Genomic DNA, 25,310 nt, shown 5'->3' with positions numbered 1-25,310 from the left:
CACTGCACTATCATCCATCGTGGATAACGCACAAGAAATACCATTGTTAACGTTTGATATATCGTTCTTTCCGTCCAGTACTTCATCGAAAAGTTGACAAAATCTTAATGATACGAAGAACATGTAGGTGTTTTTGTCAATTGTCAATTTCGTCGCCCTGCTGAGCGAAGTTGTATATAAGTGGGCACAAGAGCATTTTACAGTAACTATTCACATATCTAAAGTTGTCCGGAACACTGGTGAGTGAGTGAGTTTAGTTTTACGCCACACTCAGCAATATTCCAGCCATATGGCGGCGGTCTGTGAATAGTCGAGTCTGGACCAGACAATCCAGTAGTCAAAAGCATGAGCATCGATCTGCGCAAATGGGAACCGATGACATGTGTCAACCAAGTCAGCGAGACTGACCACCCGATCCCGTTAGTCGCCTCTTACGACAAGCATAGTCGTCTTTTATGGCAAGAATGGGTTGCTGAAGGCCTATTTTACCCCGGGACCTTCACGGGTCTCTGGATGCTAAGGTTACACATTTGTACATTATTGCTTTCCCGGGTCTCTGTAAGGGAGGTGGGGAAGCCTGGCGGTTAAAGCGTTAGCTTGTCACGCCACATACGGTTCGCTTCCCCAGAGGGTACAATGTGTGAAGCCCATTTCTGGTGTCCCCCGCCGTGACATTGCTGGAATATTGCTAAAAGCGTCGTAAAACAGTATTCATTCGCCCTGTCTTATACAAGAAAACTCTGTATACTGTTCGTAATTCACATCACACATAAACCCCCATTGCTCGGACTTAATAAATCGGACAATCTTGTTTTGAGGACGTTCACTTTCATTTAGGTCTACGTAGTGTGAAAGAAAGGCATCCCTCAAATATAAGTCATTGAACTGACGTTTGTCATAACCGGCTTCAGTGAAAGTCGCCAACTGCTGGTGTCAGATACCCGGATCGATGCTCCTGATATCAACCACTGTTTTTTCTGTTCCGGGTATATTTGTTTTGAAGATTTCTGGGTAATAAAAATACGCTGCTTGCCTGACCGGTCTGAGAGTCAGAAACGCCTACATCCTGATTGGCTAATTCTGACTTATCCTGTTGTCGTTATCATTATTGTCTTGAATTGTTATCACTGTCGGTCAAAACATGCAACCGCTAATGGGATGCGACGGGATAGAGGTATGATCTGTGTGAGATTGTGACCACAACTACTGCCTTAGTGCTTTTGTATCCTTACTAAGCCGGAAGTATTCATGAATAAGATAACGTCTTGCGCATGCGCATTCAATCACATGATGATCCAAGGCTAGTGGAAACTGCCTCTACCTTGAAAGGAAGTATCTAATGGTATTCTCACGTTAACGATCCAGTTGTACTGCTTTCACCTTGATGGACCAGCTAAGTTTGCACCATTTGTCGATATATCCGGGTTTGACTGCCGGAGCACACAAACGACTGCAAGAAGATCTATTATTAATTAGCTGCAAGCAGATACTGCTGAGGACATCGTTTAACTGTCCGAATCAGTGTTTCAGAAAGCATACCGATTAGCTATCGAATTTCTGCATATCACTCCATCTATGGTCTTATATTAAAATAACATAAACACGTGTACGTATTGGATAGCTCTTCGGTTGACAATGTAGCATCGCTAGCCCAAGCACGTGGCACAGAATAGCCAGGCGATTGTCCATTCATGCATGCCATTTATTCTCAAAATATTGGAATGAGGTTGTGTTGTGCAATGTAGGGAGGGGTACAGGGTTGTGCGTGCGTGCGTGTGTGCGTGTGCGAGCATGTGCGAGCGCATGCGTGCGTGCGTGTGTGTGTGTATGTTTGTGTCTTAGCGAGGTGGTTAAACCGAACGTAACTCGTCACGCCAAAGACTCGATTACCCACATGAAGAAAATGCAGAAGTTGATTTCTGGTTCCCCCTGTCGTGACACTGCTGGAATATTAGTGAAAGCCGACTAAACCCATACTCACTCAATCAGTTAGTCATGTACGTGCTCATTGTCATCACCATCGTCGTTTTCATCTTCGTCGTCATCACCAGACAGAGTTTTATCTCTACCGGAGAGATCGATAGGGTTGTCCCATCTACTATGTAACTCCCGGTGTTACACGGTGATATCCTCGTACCTGTTTTGCTGGGGGAAGGTTCCCCTCACTCACCCTCACTTCGCCACCAGGCATCATATTGTACTGGTTTTCGAATGCTGTGTATTTTGATGCTGTTATTGGTACGTTGACGTTTTGGGGAAACTTTAATTTGTTTCTAAGCGGTGTCACAAGCAGAAAGTAACGTTTCCATGCCACAGCTGGGAGCTAAGTTAGGAAATTAATATCAAATACAGATACAAAACTGACAAGCAAAACATGTACACAGGTGTAATGGTTGCTGCAATCAAACGTTTGCGTTTCAGCTAGCGTATTGAAGAACACTGATTGCATAGAACGCAACCATCATGTTTCATTTGCCAAAATGCAACGGTTCCAAAATCAATTTTACGTGTTTAGCACGAATATCCGTCAAATTGTAATAATTGTCCCATGGACGAGCACTTTTCGTTCAGAAGGTATAAAACTATTTTGTCGTGATGACTGAACAATCCCTTGACAAAGTCTCACGAAAAAATGCCAATACTGACGTCGGCGCAAAGAGAACGGGTCACAGGATTGTCACAAATGGTTACCTCCAACAGTCATATTGCCAGGAGATTGGTTTGCACAAGACAAACCATAATTCGGCTGTTTAACCGTTTCAATGCGCATGTCAGGCCAGACATGGGATCAACCTAGAAGTGAACGTCCAAGAGTCACAATACCCCAGGACGATCGCTGCCAGAGGGTTATTCACCTACACAACCGGAAGTTGATGGTGACGTCATCAGCAACCACATCACCGGGTCATCCTGTGAGCCATTCACAGTGACAAGACACAGGACTATGTTTTTGTGCATTTTGGAACCATGAGTAAGTTGATAAATGCGATGTCATTTGTTTAATAGTGGTCGGAGAATTGAACTGAAATTATTTGCGCAGAACTGAGATGATTTCAAATTTGACTGTCAGATTATTAAAGATCCATCCTCAACTCACTTCAAAACAATTTATTTATGCCACATGGAACTAACATGTAAGTCTGTGGAAATGGCGTCAAGTGCCCGAATACTTTTTGCAGGACGCTATAGCTCAACTACTGCTGCGTGAGGCGCTAAACAATAAACAAACAAACATGTGGTTGACGATAAAACAGCTGTGCAGGAATTTATTGTCATATCACTACGTTGCTTTAAGTATGTGACCCGTGAGGGTGCCGGGGTAGAATAGGCCTTCGGCAACCCATTCTTGCCATAAAAGACGACTATGCTTGTCGTAAGAAGCGACTAACAGGATCGGGTGGTCAGTCTCGCTGACATGGTTGACACATGTCATCGGTTCCCAATTGCGCAGATCGATGTTATGTTGTTGATCACTGGATTGTCCAGTCCAGACTCGATTATTTACAGACCGCCGCCATATGGCTGGAATATTGCTGAGTGCGGCGTAAAACTAAACTCACTCACTCACTTTAAGTATGTTCCCGGTAAATCTTTGCCTGTCTCTCAGTCCCTAAACAATACTGTTTTCGTTCCCGCACGCCCTGCTATCATGTCAGCTCTTATCAAAGTAAGTCTACATGTCCACAGTCTTGTTGCTTCCGTCTCACTAGTGCTCCTTTAAAATTAAATATAGCTACTTGTACTTTCCAATTATATATTTTCACACAGACCGGGTGATAGTCTAGGTAATGCTCTGTTGTGTAGCTTTGCTTATAACATATGGATCTTCCTCTTGACCCTCTCGTGGCAAACAAAATAAAACCCTATTTAAGACTCGCCTGCCTGACGGAGCCTTGGCAAACGCGCCAAGTACCGACACAGTGCGCAAACAGTGTCAAGTGGGTGGGGTTGTGTCACGCCCTTGTGTTGTAAGTGGGTTGACAGGTGACACAAGATTGTGTTATCGAGGTGATAGGGAACATGCACGACGGGACGATGTTGATGTCGTTATCGTAGTAGAGAGACGCGCCCACTTTCTGCACCCAATAATTAAGGGTTGTTGAAATAAACAGTCTGTGCAAGCTTAAGATGTCGGAGTTTGTTATTGACAAAAAGGTGCTTTTAAATGTTTTGTGTTTACTATCGCTTAAATCTGGTTTCGAAACATGTATTTATATCTGAGATTATTTTAATTCATTTTGGTGGTACTGTCGAAATCTCCGACAATATTTTGATGTTTTCGGGTTCATTTAATCTTAAATCAGTGTTTTGAAGATGTCGAGTTTGTGATAGTAGACACAACTCACCAACAACTGTAGGAATGAGGGTGAACGAACCGGTCATGATAACGAAATAATTTCTCTCATCTAAATCCCAATTTCCCGATGCTAATTTCAGGTAGAGTAGATGTGGTTGGGTGCGTTTAATTTAATTAATTAAACACAAAACTAAAAACTAAAAAAATCTCGTGAACACTTGCGAGTGTATGTCTATCTTAGTTATAAACAGTGTAAATACAGAATGAAAATCCTCTTTTTGAGGGGATGTAGGGGTGTGTGGGGATGGGTGGGTGGGTTGGTGGGTTGAGGGAGGTAGTGTCGTTGATGTTTCCTTACATACACTGAGGTTAGAAAAGGTCAGATTCGTAGCACGGACTCATCAATAAATAAGTACCACCAGTAAATTTATATTCATTCCAGATTATGTTACATGCCATCACGCCATTACAATGTGGCTCATTGGAGTGCATGAATGAAACATTTCCAAAGATTAAAGGTAAATTAAGACAGCAATCATCGATGCAGTAGGCAATAAAACGTTAATTGTGAGCGCTTGGTATGAAAGATACTGTTACATTTGAAGATAATATGAAGAGACCGATTCAAAACAACTGTATCTGAAGGTGATAGTGGGATATGATTGTGTTGAATTTTACGTCGCTTTGGACAGTATGTTAAGACTATCAATGCGTCAGCTCAGTTTGGGAGCCTTGGACAACTCGATGTCAAGGAGGCCAATCTGTCATACAGACCCTGAAGCGAATATATCCAAGAAACCCCACGCAACTCTATAAAATGTGGCAAGTCTATATTTCCACAACTTTACGCTGAAAATGAAGAAAGTCTGTCAGCTCCTTTATACTATTATTTCAATTTTTAATTTATAAACTTTCCTTTTCTGTAAAATATGTTCATTTCAGAGACTAGCTAATATTATTTCCATAACGAAAGAGGCGTCCATTTAGAATTCATTCCGCAAAAAGCCACAAATGTTGCGCAACCGGGATTAAATACCGAGAGGCGGGCATAAAGAGTCAAAAATTCGTTTAAGCCACTAAGAGTTGTGCCCCTTGAATGCTTCTTGCGATCCTTGTGCAGTTCGTTTAGTTTCATCGATTGATGCTGTTGTTTCACGCCGAAGTCAGCTGAATACATGGAGGCTGTTTGCAAATAAACAAGGCCAAACCAGACGCACTATAATATTCATTGCAACAAAACCTGGACAAGAAATGTAAAGCTGGTTTAATTATTCGAGTATACTAAACGACCTTCCCTGAAATACCATTTTCATTAAACGAATTATGATTTAGTAACTAACGAGCGAAAGCGATTTATGGTGAAACATGTCAGAAATACCAGTTTTGATGTGTCGGGGAGTTGTGTCTCCTGACAGTTTTGTAGAGTCACAGTAATGATATTAGATATCGATCATGATTTTAGCTGCTTGTGTGTATGTAAACCGATTATTTAAATACATTTCTTATCAGAAGTTTCTCTGTGTGCACCCCGTCATCGTGTGACCATTTTACTTAAAAATAAACGCGTCATTACCCAACACTTTTCTTTCTGTAAACGCGCTCGCGGTGTAGTACATAGCGAGTGTGTCCTAACTGGTGCACCGCCGCTAGTTCCAACCCAGGCTACTGGATGAACGTTTATTATCTGAAATGAATGTATTTAACAGCAAAGCGAAGGTTTCTAAATTATGTTAATTAAGTAAAATAAATTGAAAAGGAGTTGAGAGACTTTCTCCTGAAACTGTGGAAATCGACCCTAACTGCATGTTCGTGCTGTATCAGGTACATTTGTTAAAGTGTCTTTATATCACACTACTCATATACGCGCGAAATGGTGGTCTCTGTACTATGCAGCGTATCCAGACATGTTAACATACGCGCACGCACACACACGCACCGGCGCTCAAACTAACACCAACACACCCGAGTTAACATTTAGCTCTACATGCAATTATATATAGAGGATATTTTGTTAATGTTGTCAAACAACATTATATTTCATCTCGTGGTGTGACAAAGCTGATATGTTCACTAGTGGCGCAGTGAACATATCAGCTTTGTCACACCACGAGATGAAATATACATGTTAATTGACAACATTAACAAAATATTCTATTTATTATATTGTCATCATTGTTTGTAAATGATCGAGACATCGAGTAAGTCTGCAAAAGTGATATTGTACTCAGTGAAATAACATGTTATTCTACTCAGTGAAAATATCATTTCTATTTTCATCCGTATTTACAGTATTTCACTCTTAAAAATATAATAAAAATCTTTATGTCAACCTTAAACCATCACCCTCAAATCGTATTATTATGAAAATATATTTACGGCGAATTTAGGAAACACTTTCGTTTTGCCATATAGATGTATCCATCAGAAATATCACAGTCTAGATAGATGCTGTCTTGTGAATTAATGATAGTAAAAAATGTGGATTCTTCTCTGGTTGCCACCACTGTTTAGGAAATACCAATACACTCCACTTGCCATGGGGTATGCGTTTGAAAAGATTAAAAACACTTATGTAACTTTACGTGACGTTTCTATTCATTGAAATGTAATAAATAGTAATGATCCAATAGATTGAGTGCCATGCTGTCCAGAGATTATAGACCCATAAACGATCTTCGCTTCAGGGCAGAGGAAAAGAATAAAAGCGAGTACATGATGAGCTTAGAGTTAGTTCCCCCTGTCACAGCGCCACCACGTCACACTTCCTTTTCACAAAATGGCGACCACCGGCAAGATGCTTGTTGTTATCGCTCTTGTTATGCTACCAGTCATCGCATCTGGTGAGTTGTTTTAACATAACTATGTTATAAATACTGTTTCAAAACATTTACTTTTAAACAAATGGACATTTCGAACGCTTGGATTCGCCGATTCAGGATATTCGTTCACCGATCTTTGATTGCAAACGTGGCATGTTCTGGGATTGATAGGCCAAGCCCGCTTGTCAGAAATTTTCTAAGGATCACCAGTTTTCTGTGCGTGTGATCACCAATGGTCATACTGTTTCCAGTGCTACCACCACAGTCAAATTGCGAAAGTCAAATTCGTTCTGTGGCTTGATTGGTTACCACATATTGTAACATAATATAATATGTTTGCAGCTGCTATGTTTAGTCAGGGACGACAGGAGAGTGGATTCCAACAGCTGATAAAAGTGATACTATATACAGTTGACACATGAATATGTCTAGTGTGCATTACCGCTAACATTATATATTCCAACCGTGATATCAATATGTATTTTAATTCACTTCCAGCACCACTGTAGGGTTACTATTCAGTTGATAGCACAAATCTTGCAAATACGATGTTTATCATGATTATGCTTTCATTTTATTGATCAATTCTTATGTGTTTCAAACATTAATGTCGCTTTCTTAGACATTTGTATCATGCCTATTGTGTTAATATAATTGTGTTTTACTGCAGGTGACAAGTGCCTTGGCCCAACTGTTGCAGCAGAAAGTTACACAACACCAGAAATTACAGTTTCTACAGAGACAATATTTATCACGCAGTTTACACTCACTTGTAAAAATGGTTTGAAGGTAATTATTCATAAACCTTTCTGCAAAATTTGAAAATGACAGTGCCTAAGAGAGCATACCAAGATATCTCTTTTGTCTTTTGTATGAATGAAAACTAGTTAAAACAGGATAGATAGATTGAACATCATAACAAGGCGGTAACCGTACAACCAAAAACTTTACCCCGTATTCTTATTTTAATTCTTTATTTTCAGTATGTCCTAATAAATGTCTTTACATGATGAGAACACTCTCTCATACTCATTCATGATACTTATTCTACAAATTTAGTACAGTAATGAATGACTTTAAAACAAAATGCCTGGAACACATCAGATCTCATTATGACCAGTTCTGCACTCAATGGTTGAAAAATATGTAAAGCACATGGTCAGATAATGAGATGCTGCTGAACTGGCTTATGCGTAAATTACATGTGTTGTCATCCAACAACAATGTGTAGTCATTCATACCCTTCCATTGCTTGTGTTTCAGAATTTAAATCTTTACGGTGAAGTAGCTGGTCGGATAGTTCCTGCCACAAGAACCAAGGAAGGAAACAAATACCAGGTAGTTTGATCGAAAAAATAAAAGATTCCTATTGTTATTAGGGATGTAGACCTCCCAACAAGAAGCAATGAATGGGGTAAGAGGCATCGTGTCCCATTTGAGTAATGAATAAACAACTGAATAAGCATGTCTATTTCACATGCAAAAGTCAATTAACCAGTCTCAAAAAGTGGATAGGAGGAACACATCACTTATTCAATAGCCAAAACCTGGCAGTGTGATAATGTGAGACTCATGGCAGCCCGCATCACCTCAAGCTTTCCGCCAGCATTAAACTAGCACTGTTCTTACTGCTCACTGATATATTGTGTTTGTGTATTTACAGATCAGTGTTAGTGATGAACACAAAAACCTGCCTTCAGGGTCTTATGAGATCCGCATCTTTGATGAAGAAGGATATTCTCTACTTAGGAAGGTAAGGCTTCAGCTGTTTCTACCTTGACTTGTTTTGGTTCAGTGTAAGTTGATCATGTTGATGTCTTTGTCGTGCTAGCACTTGCAAACCTTTTCTCTCTTTTCTGTTCCCAGATACACATATTTTATGATTTAGTGTATGGACAAATTGGCTTTGTGATTTTTAGCATTATTTGGTAGCAGTAGAACCCACTTGGTTGTTATCTCCTTTCTAATTGTATTACAATTACATAGCTCTGAACTCCTCGTTGTTTACAATTTATGGGCATAAAACGTAATGGACAGAACAACACATTCTGACCGTAAGGCGCTAGAAGGTTAATAATCAAATGACTTATCCCAGTCCCACCGATGACCCATTTTCAGCTTGAGGCAGTGTTAAAACTTATACACAGCGAAGCAGGCCTACACTCTGGCAGATGTTTTCTTTAGGGTTACTTGTACTACTCAGTTGTACATTAGCTAATGGTTGAAAAATGTTATGCACTAGAGCATAAATGTGTCTTTCCCAATCATCAGATTTCATATTTGTGTGGTGATGACTATTTGGTTTGAAATGCAGTAGTGATGTACCTGTGATGGTAATCTTTCCCCAGGCCCAGAGGAGTGGTGAGAGTGCGGATAGTGTCAAGCCCCTCGTCTCAACAACAATCAATCATCAGGTAACTGCCAATATCATAATTATGATACATACATAAGGATAATGAATACATCCATGTGACAGAGAATAATATATACCAAAATCTTAAGTCTAACCAAAAAAACCCAATAAGTAATCAGTTATAACATACATTTTTAAATACCAACTATTATTATTATTATCATGCTAATATTTGTATAGCTCCCTTGTCCAGTTCAGCTGCTTAAAGGCACTTTGTTCATCCATCGATCATTGGATGTCCATCTCAATGGCACATCATATTTTCAATCTCAACTCCTTGGGGATGATACAACTCTTGCAACCTGCTTGGCTGAATATTGTTTTATTTGTTTTTTTCAGGGAGTGTGGAAAGGTACCTTGATCCAGACCGAGATGGTGGCAGCCCTGGTGGCTGTGCTGGTTTGGTGGCTAGCCTATACTGCCAAGAGCAACCTTCAAGCTTAACTTCATTCCATCATTAGATCCTCATTTTAGTAAATACATTTTTGTAATAAATTATATCAAACTTCTTGTTGTTTGTCACAGAGTAGTCAAATGCATTGAAATTTCTCAAACTGAAACACCAGCGTTTAAATGCATGTATTTATGTATTTGATTGTGGAACTATGTGTGTGTTCATGCATGCATGTTTTGTTTACATATTTCTTATGGGTCAGGCATGCCCAATCCTCAGAGTTTCAACATAGGACATGGAGGTGCCAGATCATAAGTTGAAGGCAATTGTTTCTGGAAACAAACTGTTCAGCATTTGTTTGAATAGGATTCCGGTACATTATGTCATGGTACACATAAGGCCTTGGGGTTCGATGCCCACTTGGGTACAATGTGGGAAGCCCATTTCCGGTGTCCCCGCCATGAGATTGCTGACCGTTGCTAAAAGTCACTCACTCAGCACATATGTCTTCAGAATCTTTCAGCAAGACGTGATAGAACAGCCTGTAGTCTACAGCAAGCATCACACTGACATTCCACACAGACTGTTACGCCTTGAATAATGCTGACAGTTTCACAAAGCTGATGTTCCCACTAACAGGTCCTTGTTGCTGGGCTTGCTTGCACCTACCAGTGCTGATCCACGACAGATTCAAACAGCTAATAGAGTGAGAGATTCAAACAGCTAATAGAGTGAGTGAGTTTAGTTTCCCGCTGCACTCAGCAATATTACAGCTATATGGCGGCGGTCTGTAGATAATCGAGTCTGGACCAGACGATCCAGTGACCAACAACATGAGCATCATTCTGCGCTACTGGGAACCCATGAGGTGTCAACCAAGTCAGGGAGCCTGACCACCCGATCCGGTTAATCGCCTCTTACGACATGCATAGTCGCCTTTTATGGCAAGCATGGGTTGCTGAAGGCCTGTTCTACCCCGGGACTTTCACGGGTAACAGCTAATAGAGGACTTATGGTTGCTGGAATATATCGTCCATGTGACGCGAACGTAAAATCTCTAAAATCTGTATATTCCAAAATGGACTCCACCATCTGCCCGTCTTATCGAAGTGACGCTGGGTAGAAACTTGCGGCAAACAGCAAGTTGGTTTTTAGTTTGAATGTAAACAACTGAAAACATCTGAACATGTGGGTAAATGGTGATTTACACATCAGCTAGCAATGCACCAGCGATGTCTCATTGCTTGAAAATACTCGAGTGATATTGCGAAGATATATCCAGGAACTTTGAAAAAGGGTGATGTCGCTAATCTGTTTATGTTTACAAGAGATCTCCCAGGATGTTACCCAGCAACCTGGGGGATATATGATATGCTCCTCGAGAAGAGGGGTGTTGTAATTCAAGCGTTCGAAGACCTACTGTATGAACTCAATGGACTTGAAACTACCACCATGGATAATTGTCGTGGTGGGGTAGTGGTTAAAGCGTTCGCTCGACACGCTCAAGACCTGGATTTCTCACATGAGTGCAATGTGTGAAGCTCATTTCCGGTGTCCCAAGCTCTGATCTTGGTGGAATATTGCTGAAAGTGGAGTTAAACCCGATCACTCCTCGAGAACGACTCGCCTGAGTACAATTCCACCTCAAAATAATATTCAAACATCCATCTGCGATAGTCAATGTAAGGGTATGGAACTGGTCGACTCCAGGTCGATGCACCTTGTCCCCGTTGTCTAGCTGTTGGGAATTGGCACATGTTATCTCGGGGGTTTGCTCTGTACAGTCACACACGCACAGACACAAGACATTCGCGTTACCTTGCTGAAACGAGGTCCTCAGCTGATGTATGTAATGGTCAAAGTCTATGCCGCTCCAAGTGAACGAACGCTCTATATATTTAGTGCAAATCATTGCCTAACTCCGTGATGATTATCTCGTCTGGTGACAATGATTCAGGAAAATCGTGAGGTATAAAAGGGACACGGTACAGCCCCAGGTCCATGGTCTGCACCTGGAAACGGGTGTTTTACTTCGTGGTTGTTGACGCAATAGGTTCTATGCCACCAGCAGTCGTTAAGGTTGAGTGAGGGAGTTGAGTTTTACGCCGCTTTTAGAACAATATCACGTCAGGGGACAACAGAATGGGCTTATACCCCTGTCAGGAATCGAACCCAGGTCGTGGCGGGCGAACACTTTGACCAATAAGCTACCCCACCACCCGCGTGAATGTTTGACACCACAGAAACTCTGAGCTGTCGCTGTTAGTAAACCTCTCTGTCCCCGTGAACAACATTTGCCAGCCGGGGCTGTCACACTAATTCGTCTGGACTGAAGTTGGGGGCTGGGAGATAGTCAGTCGTATTGCGTGTCACTGGTGAGGCGACATTTCAAATAAACTTGTACATAAATACAAAATTGAAAACGTCTAAAATCATCTTTTTCACAGTGTTTTTACGAGATATAATTTCGCCTTGCATTATATCACTGTTTAGAAAGGTTTACAGTTCACTATTACATACTGATTTTCAAGAGAGGTTTTCACTGAGCCAAAGCTATGTAAATAAGCCGTACGGGTTGCGACGAAATTGAAACGTGTTTGCAGGGGTATCTGAAACAGATCTGAAAAAACACATGTGTTTTTGATAGTTGTTTTGAGCTAGTTAAGTCTATGGATATTTTAATCTTGATCAACAATAATAGTTGCGACATTTATATCTAACTGCGACCCCCTTTTCGAGATAGCAGACCTTTGTACCGTGTGTGATTACGTGTCTTTGAAAGTGTTCCTCTCGTCAAGGTGGAAACGAGCATGGTGAAATATATATACAGCCCGACTGCAGATTAGATACCTCTTACTTTAATTTGAAAATGTAAACATTAACTTTACTTATCTGGAGAGCTAGGATGTTTTCTAACTTCTTTTGAGTAGTGAGTAAGGGTTCGGTGTACAGGCCAAATTGACTGAGTATGGTTTTACGCCGCTTTTAACAATGTACCTGCAATATCGTGACGTCAACTACAGATGACGAGGGAACGTATTAGCCTTTACGCTATTCCTAAGCTCTTCCCCTTAAAACACGACAAACACATTTACTCTTTAGCCTGCGGTGACTATGGCGATGATGATCGCCTGGTAGCACCATTCTTCATTGTTGGTAATATTTTCAGCCTAGTAGGAACTCTGGAGCACCACTCTGTATTGTTGGTAATATTTTCAACCTAGTAGGAACTCTGGAGCACCATTCTGTATTGTTGGTAATATTTTCAGCCTAGTAGGAACTCTGGAGCACCATTCTGTATTGTTGGTAATATTTTCAGCCTAGTAGGATCTCTGGAGCACCATTCTGTATTGTCGGTAATATTTTCAGCCTAGTAGGATCTCTGGAGCACCATTCTGTATTGTTGGTAATATTTTCAGCCTAGTAGGAACTCTGGAGCACCATTCTGTATTGTTGGTAATATTTTCAGCCTAGTAGGATCTCTGGAGCACCATTCTGTATTGTTGGTAATATTTTCAGTCCAACCATTCTGTATTGTTGGTAATATTTTCAGCCTTGTAGGAATTCTGGAGCACCATTCTGTATTGTTGGTAATATTTTCAGCCTAGTAGGAACTCTGGAGCACCAGTCATTACAATCGGCCCAATAGGACGCGGTCGGGCGATACGGTTCAGTTGCAATGTGTCCATTTGCCTCTTTGGTGTTTTTTTATATTGTATGTGGATCGGAATTTAACTTTGTGTGACCTGTTTGCAATTGGTTATCGCCCTGTCAATATTTTTAGATTTATGGTATCTCTTTGAGTGAATTTTGGAGTGAATGTTTTAGTTTAAAATTTGGAATTTATTCTTTTGTTTGAATAGGCCTTTAGTAGATATAAATTTCATTCTACAGCACAGACAATAGAAACTATGTCAAAACAATGCTAAAACAATGCGGTAATTAGCTAAAACAATAGCCCATGACCCACATCCCTCATCCCTCATCCCTCATTTCGTGCTCCAATTAGCAAAGACAATGAAACCAGTGACCGTAAATCCCCCATCCCTCATTTATCCCTCATCCCTCATCCCTCATCCCTCATCCCTCATTTGGCCCACATTTCATCCCAAAAATAGCTACACGTGACAGTCATTATCTAAACATATCAATTTCATTAAGCCTAGTGATACATAATATCACCATGATGAAAAGAAGTTAATGACGTTTAAGGAGAAATTATCAATGGATGTTTCACGTCTATTCAAATAAGTTGTTTATACAGAACAGTCACGACAGGGTGGAATGACCGGTTGATACCCAGTGCACGGTGTACTCTGTAATATAGAACATCCATGAAAGGTGTCATGTGACTGGTTATCTTGGCGACGTCTCGACAGTGTCTTTATGATCTAGCGTTTTTTAATCAAGTCACATACAAACCCTAACCCATCGCGATCCCATTTCATGCGTTGTAATGAAACTTAATCAGCAGCAAGAGAAACGCTGTGTCGTGCCCATGCACCACTTTTTCCGCCATTGCCCATTGTGTAAAAAAGTGCTGACAAGTAGGTTTGATTTGTAGGTCAAGATGGTTTGATCTGTAGGTCAAGATGGGTTTGCTTTAAATTACTGTTTATTTAACTGAGATGTGCAAGACCCTCCCTGCTATGTTTTCAAATTCAGTAGAATTAGTGATGAAAAGAAATTGTTAGCAGCAGACAGCTCGTTTTCCACATTTAAGAGTCTGCTAATTCGTTTACGTCTTAAAACGCACCACCGCTCGCAACAGCTTTAGTTGGAATATTTCACGTAATGCCTGTTCGCGTTTCATTTAATGCTCAAAGAACAGAGTACGAACTTAAAATTATAAAGAGTACTAACGCTTCTGATTCAATTACTTTGTAACACTTTACCGAATCTAAAATGTCTGTAATGTGATGTGTATCCTCAATGTTTCCACTCTTAATGAAATTCGTTATGATAATCATGATGTAACAAGTGATAGATCGTTAGATAGAATCGTTAGAACGTACCTCGACTTTACACAAACGTGAGAGTGAATTCACTAGCAAAGTGGGAGAGATTTTGATGCAAACATTACATGTTAAACCATGTGATTAGTGTTCTGTTGAAAAGTTGCAGAACCTAACGCGCAGGTACTTTGTAACTTTGATCATCATCTATGTTACCACAATCACGTATTAACTATCATGTGATTACTTTATCTGATTGATAAGTGGTTTATAATTCTGTTCGTGCGATCGCCTTGATTAAAGACGGTATTCACAAAATGATACATGTTGATAGGTGTACTGATAATGACCTTGTATCCTATTGTAGGCGACTACGAATTTTATGAGAACCAGAAATTCACAAAAAGTGTTCTTACCTACATCATAGTGTTGGATAAATTATTACTAAGACGTGAGAAGTACAAGTTTTAAAATACGTTATTATCACTGCGCTGTTAGTATCATGATGGGTGGTAGATATTCTGCGAGGCAATCTAAATGGACACATGAATGGCGGTGCTTGCACAATGTTTCTCACCAACGGGAACACGTGCTTACCCGCTCACTGAGTTTGTTTAGTTAGTCTTGAATATATGCGTGAGGCGAGTTCATTCTAGTAAGCATATCGTCTTGAATGAAAAGCGGTGAAGGTAGACGACGGGTGATAGGTTAGGTTACACCTGTAGCTATGGACTGACTTTAATCATATTGTTCGCTCGACAACCGGGTTCATTCCGGTTAAAGCGGCGAGCTGGTGATAGTGATCTGAAACGTTCATCCGGCTTCGTTAGTTATGAATGAATTTACTCATATGTTCACCAAAACCAGCTTCTCACAATGCGGTGTCTAATAAATTTATATAGATTACTGTCTTGAGTAAGTCACATTTTTTGTCTTAAACAGTTCATATAATTGTGTGTGTAAAGTCTAATTATAGCAAGAAGGGTTTTTTTTCAAATTATTTGCAAATCCGATTTAGAACACACTGATATACAGTGCGACGTCACTACCACTCGTCTAATCACGCCCCTTCTCATGTAATGATGTAGTACTCCTACCGTAAAGTTACTTAACATTAATTCTGTTAAAAACCGTTACACACATGAGTTCTTCTTACAAATTTTATTATTTCAGAAGTGGTACGAGTCTGCACAACCACGTTGTCGCTGATTGTGCTGAATGTATGATTGTGCTGAGTGTATTCGCAATCGATGTGGCTGTCTTGATCCGTACCATCCGAGATGATAATATCCCTTGTAGTCTGTCTCACAGCCCCCCCGAACCATATTATTTCCCAAACACCATAGCCCTAGCTGCAGCGCTCAAGCCATATAATCTCTGGTCTCCCTGATGCTCCTTTTGAATTTGAATGTGTTTGTGTGTTACTATCAAAATGATATGTATTCAGAAACTAAGCGTTAGTCTACATTTCCTGTTGCTGTCAGAAGGTATCAAGGGATCCTCTTGATGCAGTGACACAGTGTCAGGCACGGGTCCCCTACGCTTTCCCCACAACACCAGCAAACAACGTCCTTGTAATAAGACACGTACCACACTGAACGCGGGGTGAGGTTTGGTCGTCAGGAATGAAAAGGAATTATTAATTTAATAAAACGAATAATTACTTTGAAAAGTCTTGTTCTTATTCTTTGTTGGACTTTCACCCATAGTCTAGCAGTGTCGACTTCTCACTCTGTGTGCGCGCATGTGGTTCGATGGCTTGTGTGTGTGTGTGTGTGTGTGTGTGTGTGTGTGTGTGCGCGCGCGCGCGTGAGTGTCCATGTGAATCCGCGCATATACAAGAATATCAGTCAAGACAACATCATGGGTGATGGTGAGCAGTATATATGAGCGACACACCCCTCTATCATTTCCAAAACACGTTGTATCAACGTCCCTGCATGTACCGAGCAACCACGTTGTACTGTTGAAAAACAGAAGCGAAGTAATCGTGACACTTTTTCAAAACGTGGCGACCCCAGTCGCATCCCTCTTCCGATACAAGACATGAGAAATAGCAAGCAACATAGCGCACTTACACGGTATAAAAAGGGTAAGGTTATGCACGACCGGAAACACACTTCAACAGTCCGTCAAAGACTAGAGACAGTCAAGACTCGACTTCTTCAAGCGAACGTACAAGCAACAGAGAAGTGAGTAACAATCAGAATACTTAGTCTTTGGCCTTTTTTGTGCATCATTTTTTAAAACATTGTTCGAAACGTTTTATCATAACTTTAATTATTTCAGATAAACAAAGAAGTTGGCGCAGAAAAAAAGCATGCAATAGTGAATCGTATTCAAATTTTATAGTAGGTGAATAACAACAAATAACAAAATGTCTGAGCAAACTACATGTCCTGTCTTCCAATGTGAAATTTGCAGACATTGTTTCAAACAGAAATGTCATTTGTTAAGACATCAGAGACATTGTGAACGAGTGGGCATATTGTTTACCTGCAACCATTGCCATCGATCGTTTAATCGGGAAGACAATTTAAAACGTCATGTCAAAAGTTGTTCCGAAAATGTTTATTGTCATCAATGTCCACATTGCTTTGAAAGGTTTAACAGCAAATTCGGTTATCAACGACATTCATGTAACTGTAAAACATCTGCTCCTGATGAACATATTTGTCAAACGTATCATCAATCTTTCCCAACCTCTAAAGCATTAAGAATGCACACACATAAAACTGACCATGACATGTCGGGTGGTGGCAGAGGTAAACGTAGACAAAGGGCTAAAACGGCTACGCTATCTGTCCCTCCTCCTCCCCCACCTAACGCCCCTCCCGCCACCAATATCGCCTCACGTCCATGTTCAAGCCACTCCCTACAGGGAGATGTTAGAGACTATGACTTTGACGGACGGAATAGCACGGACCCACTGAATTTCATGATTAGTGAACAAAGTCAGGTTATTGATACAATTGAGGATGAAATTCGTGAGAAAAAAGCCGTAAAATGGGGGTTGTGTCTCCATATTAGAATGGCCAAACCTAGTCGGGAAGATGAGAGCACAAGTTACCATGAGGCTTATTTCAGAAGTGTCATGACTATAGCTACAGAGGGTAGTGACTTAAATGAACAGTATCTTGAAGCCGTACACAAGATGCTTCAGACGCTGGATGATTATGAGGGGGTTCATTCTGGTTTGAATATCTCCGCCGTCGTACTTTTGAAACTCACTGTGGTAAAGTTTGAACCTTTCAAAGGTGGTAGTTATATTCCACTACCACAAACTCTTGTCAAGAAATCCAAAAGTATTATCAACATAAAAAATGGCGATAATCTTTGTTTTGCTTACAGCATTTTAGCAAAACTGTTTCCGGCTTCTCATAACAAAGAACGCGAGGGAAATTATCGTCCTTATTTAAACCGTTTGAATTTAGAAGGATTCACCTTTCCCATGACTTTAAAACAAATTCCTCGATTTGAAGAAGCCAATGAGTTGAGTATCAACGTGTATGGGTTTGAAGATAATACTTTGTATCCCATGTACATCAGTAATAGGCTGGATGCAGATGAAAACAGGAAGATTGATTTGTTGTTGCTTTCACAAGAAAGTGAGTCGGATGATTTTGAAGGCATCCTAGGGCTAGAAGAACATGAACGCATGGACGTAGACGTTAAACCAAATACACATTACTGTCTCATTACCAGTTTAAGTGGGTTAGTCAGAAACAAGCAACGTAATAACCGCACTCAGTTCATCTGTCGCAAATGTCTTTGGTGTTATACATCACAACAATGTCTGGATAAGCATAAAGACTACTGTTATGACAAAGCACAAAGAGTCGTTATGCCTAGTCCAGAGGATGCGGTGTATCAGTTTAGATTACGTTCTCAAAGCAAAACAGAAAGAGCCAAGTTTGTTATCGTGGCTGATTTTGAGTCCTTGCTCATTCCAGAAAGCAGCCCGGGTAGTTCACGACTGAATAAACATGTACCTTGTGCTTATGCTTACAAAGTGGTGTGCACGGAGGAACGGTATTCGAAACCTGTACAAACCTATGTAGGAGAACAGGCAGCTGAGCATTTTATTGAAAGTATTTTAAGGGAATATGACAGCATCCAGACATTGTTGGATTCTATCAAACCCATGCAGCTCACTGTCCAAGATAAGATAACCATCGCCAATGCTACTCATTGTGGTTTGTGTAGTGAACTGTTAGGTACTGATCGAGTGTTAGACCACGATCACCTGACAGGACGTTTTCGACAAGTTTTGCATAATCGATGTAACCTGAATTTTCAGTTACGCAAGAAAGTGGTTGTCATGCTTCATAACTCTGAACGTTATGATTCTCACTTGATACTGGAAGTAGCACAACACTTTGGTGACAGAGACATTACAGTCATCCCTCACAACTCAGAACAGTTTCTATCGTTTACAGTAGATAACAATTTGGTCTTTTTGGATAGTTACAAATTTCTGCAAAGTTCCTTAGATGCACTGACACAAAACCAACTGAACAAAGGCGTGGATTCATTTGTCTATTTGAAAGAACACTTCCCCCATCATGGAAACATGTTAACAAGGAAACTTCCCTTTCCTTATGAATACATGGATGGCTGGGGAAAACTGAATGAGACTTGTTTACCTTCTCAAGCATCCTTCTTCAGTTCTTTGTCTGATGAAAATATTAGTCAGGAAGACTATACATTTGTTCATGAATTATGGAAGGAGTTTGACTGTGAAACCATGAGCGATTTTGTCCGGCTGTATGTGAGTGTTGATGTGCTGCTATTAACCGACATCATAGAGACCTTCAGAACTGGGTGTTTGACAGACTATGGTCTTGACATTTGTCATTATTACTCCATGCCAGGTTTTTGTCTGGATGCTGCTATGAAAATCACAGATGCCAAACTTGATCTGTTCACTGATGTCGACACTTACAATTTCATTGAAAATTCCATTCGTGGCGGGGTGTCTATGATTAGCAAGAAATATGCAGTTGCTAACAATTATCACCTATCGGGTTTTGATCCACTGAAAGACACCTCCTTTCTTCTCTACTTTGATGTTAACTCTCTGTATGCAACAGTCATGCTACAACCGCTCCCCATTGGAAACTATCGCTTCATCAGTTCTGAAGAGTATGACAGCATTGACTGGGCAACTGTCGATACAGAAGGAGATACAGGTTACATCCTTGAAGTCGATTTGTTGTATCCCAAACACTTACACAAAGCTCATTCTGCTTTTCCCATGGCTCCTACACATGATGACATTCTCTATGATGAGTTTTCACCTGCACACCAGAAACTGTTAACTCATTTCAACCTACTCAAAAAATCGTTGCGTAAAGGTTCAAAGAAATCATCCGGTAAAAAACTCTTCACAACTCTAAAAGATCGTTCCCATTACGTGGTTCACTTCAAAACGTTACAGCTGTACCTGAGACATGGATTGATATGTACAAAAATACACAGAGTGTTAAAATTTAGACAAGGAGCATGGTTGAAACCTTACATTGATCTTAATTTGAGTAACCGCAAAAATGCAATGGATGACTGTGATAAAGATCGTTATAAACTCATGAACAACTGTGTGTTTGGACGGTTCTGCATGAATAAACGAAAGCATAAAACAGTTCAGTTGGTAACACAGAGATCTAAACTTCGAAAATGTGCAGCTAAAAGTAACTTGAAACAGGTCAAAATTTTTTCAGAAGACGTGACGGCAGTAGAGTTGGAGAAATTATCTGTACATTTAGATCAACCCATTGCTGTTGGCTTCACCATCTTGGATTTAGCCAAATATGAAATTTACACTTTCTATTATGATGTCATGCAAAGGCAGTATGGGCCAGAAAGACTTGACCTTTTGATGACCGACACGGACAGTTTGTTTATGCATGTACATGCGCCTTCACATGATCCCCTTTTGGATCCTTATGTGTTCATGAAATACAATCAACATTTGTTTGACACTTCCAACTATGCACCTGATGATCCAAAAGGGTTATACTCGAATGAAAATCGCAAGGTAACTGGTAAAATGAAGGATGAAGCAGGCGGGAGCATCATATTAGAGTTTGTAGGACTAAAAAGCAAAATGTACTCTTTTCTGATGCAAAAATCTAAAAACGTCATCGAAAAAAAGACAGCTAAAGGCATTAAGAAATCTGTCATCAAGAAATTTCTCAGACATGATATGTATAAACAATCATTATTTGAACAGAAGAGGTTCAGTTGTTCCTTTCACTTGATTCGATCATACAATAACACTTTGTACACTGAGACAAAACAAAGTGGCATTGACACCAGTTGACGACAAGAGGTATCTGTTAGATGATGCTGTTCACAGCGTTCCATATGGATATTCACCAATCTAAAAAATTGTATACATTCACTATGTATGTGAAGACATCTTTCCACAAGAAAACAGTGCTCAACAGGTATGTGCTTCCTTTACGCATTTGACATGTGTGGAGACCTTTACTCATTCACCATATATTGCTTCCTTTACTCATTCATTATATATAATTTATCTAATTATATATATATATATATATATATATATATATATATATATATATATATATATATATATATATATATATATATATTTCTCCTTTTAGCTAGCTATTTATCAAATCATTAATTTATTTTCAGCTTCAAAATGAATGTTCAGAGATATGTGTACAGGCTGATCGGGACCAATGGTGAAATGCTGCGCGAAGGACAAACCTTAAGAAGAACACGAATGGCTGCTTATCAAGCAGCACAGAGGGTTCTGCAGCGGCTCATGGAACAGGGTGTGATCGCTGCTAACACTGTATATCCTGTGGAAGTGCGTGAAATTAACATCACAAGGCGATCTCTTGAGCGTGCTCGTTGACTTGAGACACCATCGTCAAATGTTCGAGTCTATTCTTGAAACGCTCTACCTGAATGAACTCCAGACAAAAATCAACAAATTGTGTGAAGACAATTGCTATGGATGTGAAATTGATCATCCATCTCAAATCCATCACCAGTGTGTGATGATGAATAGTGATGAAAAGGTGGAACGCTATTTTGAAGAAGCTCTGAGTGGAATATCTCATCAAAACATGTTGGAAAGTGCACGTCATCAACGTACACAACTCAGACTAGACTTCCATGATAGATACACTGTCTGTTATGAAAACATTAACAGTTTGAACGCTGGTTTGCTTTCCAACACAGGAAAAGAGAAACTGCTGATGCTGACCAAACTCAACATGCGTTTACCATAAACAACAAGACCAACTAGTCATTTAGTAATCCATTTTTTTATTTCCTTGTACATAATATGTATAGAAGAATGGATGTACATTAAAATGGTTCTATTGTTTTCCTTACGTTTGCCACACCAGGCACACCATGAGAAGCTTTGCGTTTTAGATATAAAGTATTTACAGTCTTCTTCTTTTTGTCTTTCTTTTGCCTGCTTTTCATGAGATGTTTAGGAACGTGTAAATGTCTCAAAAGTTTATAAAACTCTCTATATCCAACGGGTCGGTGACTCTCAGCACCTGCTTTCATGATAAGAAAGCGGAGCAAGTCCACTATATTTGAACCATGTAATACCTCACCATTAGGTAACACAAGTCTTAGATCTTCTGTTAGTCCTATTTGACCATTCAGAATATTTTCTTTCACAAATATCCACAAGCTCATTAACTTCCCAATGGTCTTTGTAGACGAAACCACTCGAATGATCTGCTCGGGGACACGAAGCATAAAGTCCATGTTATGTTCCATGACAGATGCAACCGTTTCATCACTAGAACCCTTATTATGATTCATCATCTTCAGATCTTGTCTCGTCAGAGGATTCTGATTCAGTATCTGATTCGCTGTCTGAGGAAGAATCTGTTCTTCTTGATTGTTCATCAACCTCTGGTAGGTCTCTCTTGTCAGAAGAACCATAGGCTTGCTCATTGTGAATCGATGAGAGGTATACTTGAAAGGATTTTATGCAAATGGGTAGAACCGAATGATGTGTCAGAATCAGCTCACGTTTCTCGCGACTACTAACTGTCTTGCTGGCTAAAGATCGAATGCACTTCTTGTAGCGTGAGAGACGCATTTTATCACTGTGTGGTAAGGGTATGATTCCTCTCAAAATGTTAAATATAAGAGTAATCACTGACATAAGCTGTTCACGTGAGGCATGTATTAACAAAGCCTTTCTTTGCCTGACACTAGCTTGTTCTAACATCATAAGAAAAGCTGAATGTTTTTGGAGCAGACCACTCATGTTGATGCTGTAGGGTAGCTGTTCCACTCTCAAATGAAGACACACATCTTTGGTTAGTGTTATTTATCTAGAAACCCAAAATCGCATCTTCTTTGTTGTCATCTGCTTTGCACTGACTACAATCATGAGGAGGATCTCTTTGCCAACTTTCCAACAAATCTTCACCCTTAACAGACACAGTGGTACTGTGTTTTGAGTCTTCATAATCTTGTAAAGACATAGCCTTTCGAAAAATATTATTAGCAACCACTCGCTCGTTTTCACTACAGAAACATTCGTAGTCTACCCTTCCATCTATCCATATGTCTTCATCTAATATGTTGGGACACAGTCTGTTATTCCACAAGAAGTCTTTAATGACTTCAGTCCATGAGTCATAGTGATGTTCTGTTTGTAAAGCAGCGTAATCGTCTCCCCACACTGACACTGTAAACAACATTCGAGAAGCTGTTTCTTTCAATGTTGCATCATCCTTTCTGTGTTTTTCGATAATGTTGATCAGACAATTCCTTTCTTTCACTGCATACATTCTGAGGGAGGGCTGACTGTACTATGGCTGAAGTGACGTGAATTGGCTGTTATATGGAAGGTTGTCAGTTTGAAAAACTACGGTGATTAATATTTACTCAAAGTTGCTCACGTCTAACCTTTCTTGGTATCCATGGGTTCAGACACCATGTGTATATAGTTACAGTGTGGAGACAGTCTGAAGTGTTCAGTCATGGGATCATCATCGGGTATCCATTGATGTACACGAAGCCTACATTTGAAGCAGTAGACTTTATCAGACTGTCCTGTGTAAATAAATCCTGCTTCAGCCATGGCTTTTGGCGACTGTTTCATTTGAACAGGCCAGTTGTTGAACGACTTCAATCTGTCACTAAACTTATAGCCATACTCCTCAGTGTAACGCTCTGTTTCAACACAGTCTGTGAGCACATCATTGAACCGTCCGCACACATCCATGGTTCTGTTCAACTTCAGCGGTGAGTGTGAAATGATGAAAACACTTGTAGAGAGACGAATATATCATTTCAGTCCTACTTCTGGGACTGTTGTAAGTAGACTGTACATACTTCATCATCAGGAAATATGTTTGTGCGTAAACGTCCATAGCGTTCATCAGCATGGGGTGAAGCATCCAAAACAAGATACCCATATTGTTTTCTCCCAACTGCATCTTGGAAGGATTCCATAAAATATTTAATTTGACCTGGAAATATTTGCGATGCCAAAATTCTGTATTCATGTGCTGAACGCGGGTTAGACAACAGAACAAAGTAATGGGTGTTTAGAGACATGGTTCTGTTACATTCGCCTTTAGGAAAGGCTGACTGTTGAATGTTAATGACAGTAATTCCCAGATGATGAGATAGTGTGGTATAAAGATGTAAAAACAGAGGGTTCTTACAAATGTCTTGCATGAAGTCATCTACTACCAGTACACACCGTTTATCGGATTCCGAAGAATATGATTTTAACTCCTCTTCTGTAGGTAGTGCATCTTTAAATCGAATGTTGGGAATTGTCCTCTCAAGTTCGCTGTAGGCATCCTGCCACACGGCATAGCAATACACAATCAGGTTGGGTGGTGGATCGAACATGCAGCTAGCTTGTTTTAAGAGCTGTGCAACCCAAAAGGTTTTCCCACTTGAAGATCCTCCCACAACCGATATAGTAGTAGGAGTTTGAAATGGTAACACACATTCTCCCATGATGTATTCAGATCGCTCTTTAGCACAGAACTGCAATACTAGGCTTGATACCGTGGTATTTATACACAACACAAACCTAATCTCATCTACACTAATTTTATTGATATTTTTTTTTCATACATAGATATAACATCAGTTACAATCTAGACAAGAAGCAGAGCAGTATTTGAAATAATTACAAACATATTCAGATACAAAGGCGTCATTCCACATGAAGTTGTGTACATCAAACTGATGAAGTATATGGTTTAGACTCTGGCATGCTTTAAATTTACATAATACATAGTACAAACAATAGAACCCACACACATTTGAATTCACAGATTGTAACCGGTGATTACTGCGTAAGTAAGAACCAGCATAAGTCTTTAAATAGCGATATAAAGTAACATCAACAGGATCTGCTAAACTATCGAAGAATTCTGCTGTATTGTTTTTA

General features: G+C 40.0%; 1 protein-coding gene across 1 annotated transcript; it reads left to right on the top strand.

Annotated features, from left to right (window-relative positions):
- The first annotated feature begins 7,049 nt into the window (after positions 1-7,049).
- On the top strand, positions 7,050-10,022 carry LOC137295799 (translocon-associated protein subunit delta-like). The gene is made up of 6 exons (XM_067827352.1): positions 7,050-7,137; positions 7,787-7,905; positions 8,380-8,454; positions 8,780-8,869; positions 9,465-9,530; positions 9,869-10,022. The coding sequence occupies exons 1-6, from the start codon at positions 7,074-7,076 to the stop codon at positions 9,971-9,973; spliced, it is 519 nt and encodes a 172-aa protein (XP_067683453.1). The 5' UTR covers positions 7,050-7,073; the 3' UTR covers positions 9,974-10,022.
- The last annotated feature ends 15,288 nt before the right edge of the window (positions 10,023-25,310 follow it).

The sequence above is a fragment of the Haliotis asinina genome, chromosome 9 (genome assembly GCF_037392515.1).
Source record: "Haliotis asinina isolate JCU_RB_2024 chromosome 9, JCU_Hal_asi_v2, whole genome shotgun sequence".
Classification (NCBI taxonomy): domain Eukaryota; kingdom Metazoa; phylum Mollusca; class Gastropoda; order Lepetellida; family Haliotidae; genus Haliotis; species Haliotis asinina.
Note: the sequence above shows the minus strand (reverse complement) of the source record. Positions and strands in the feature narration are given on the sequence as shown.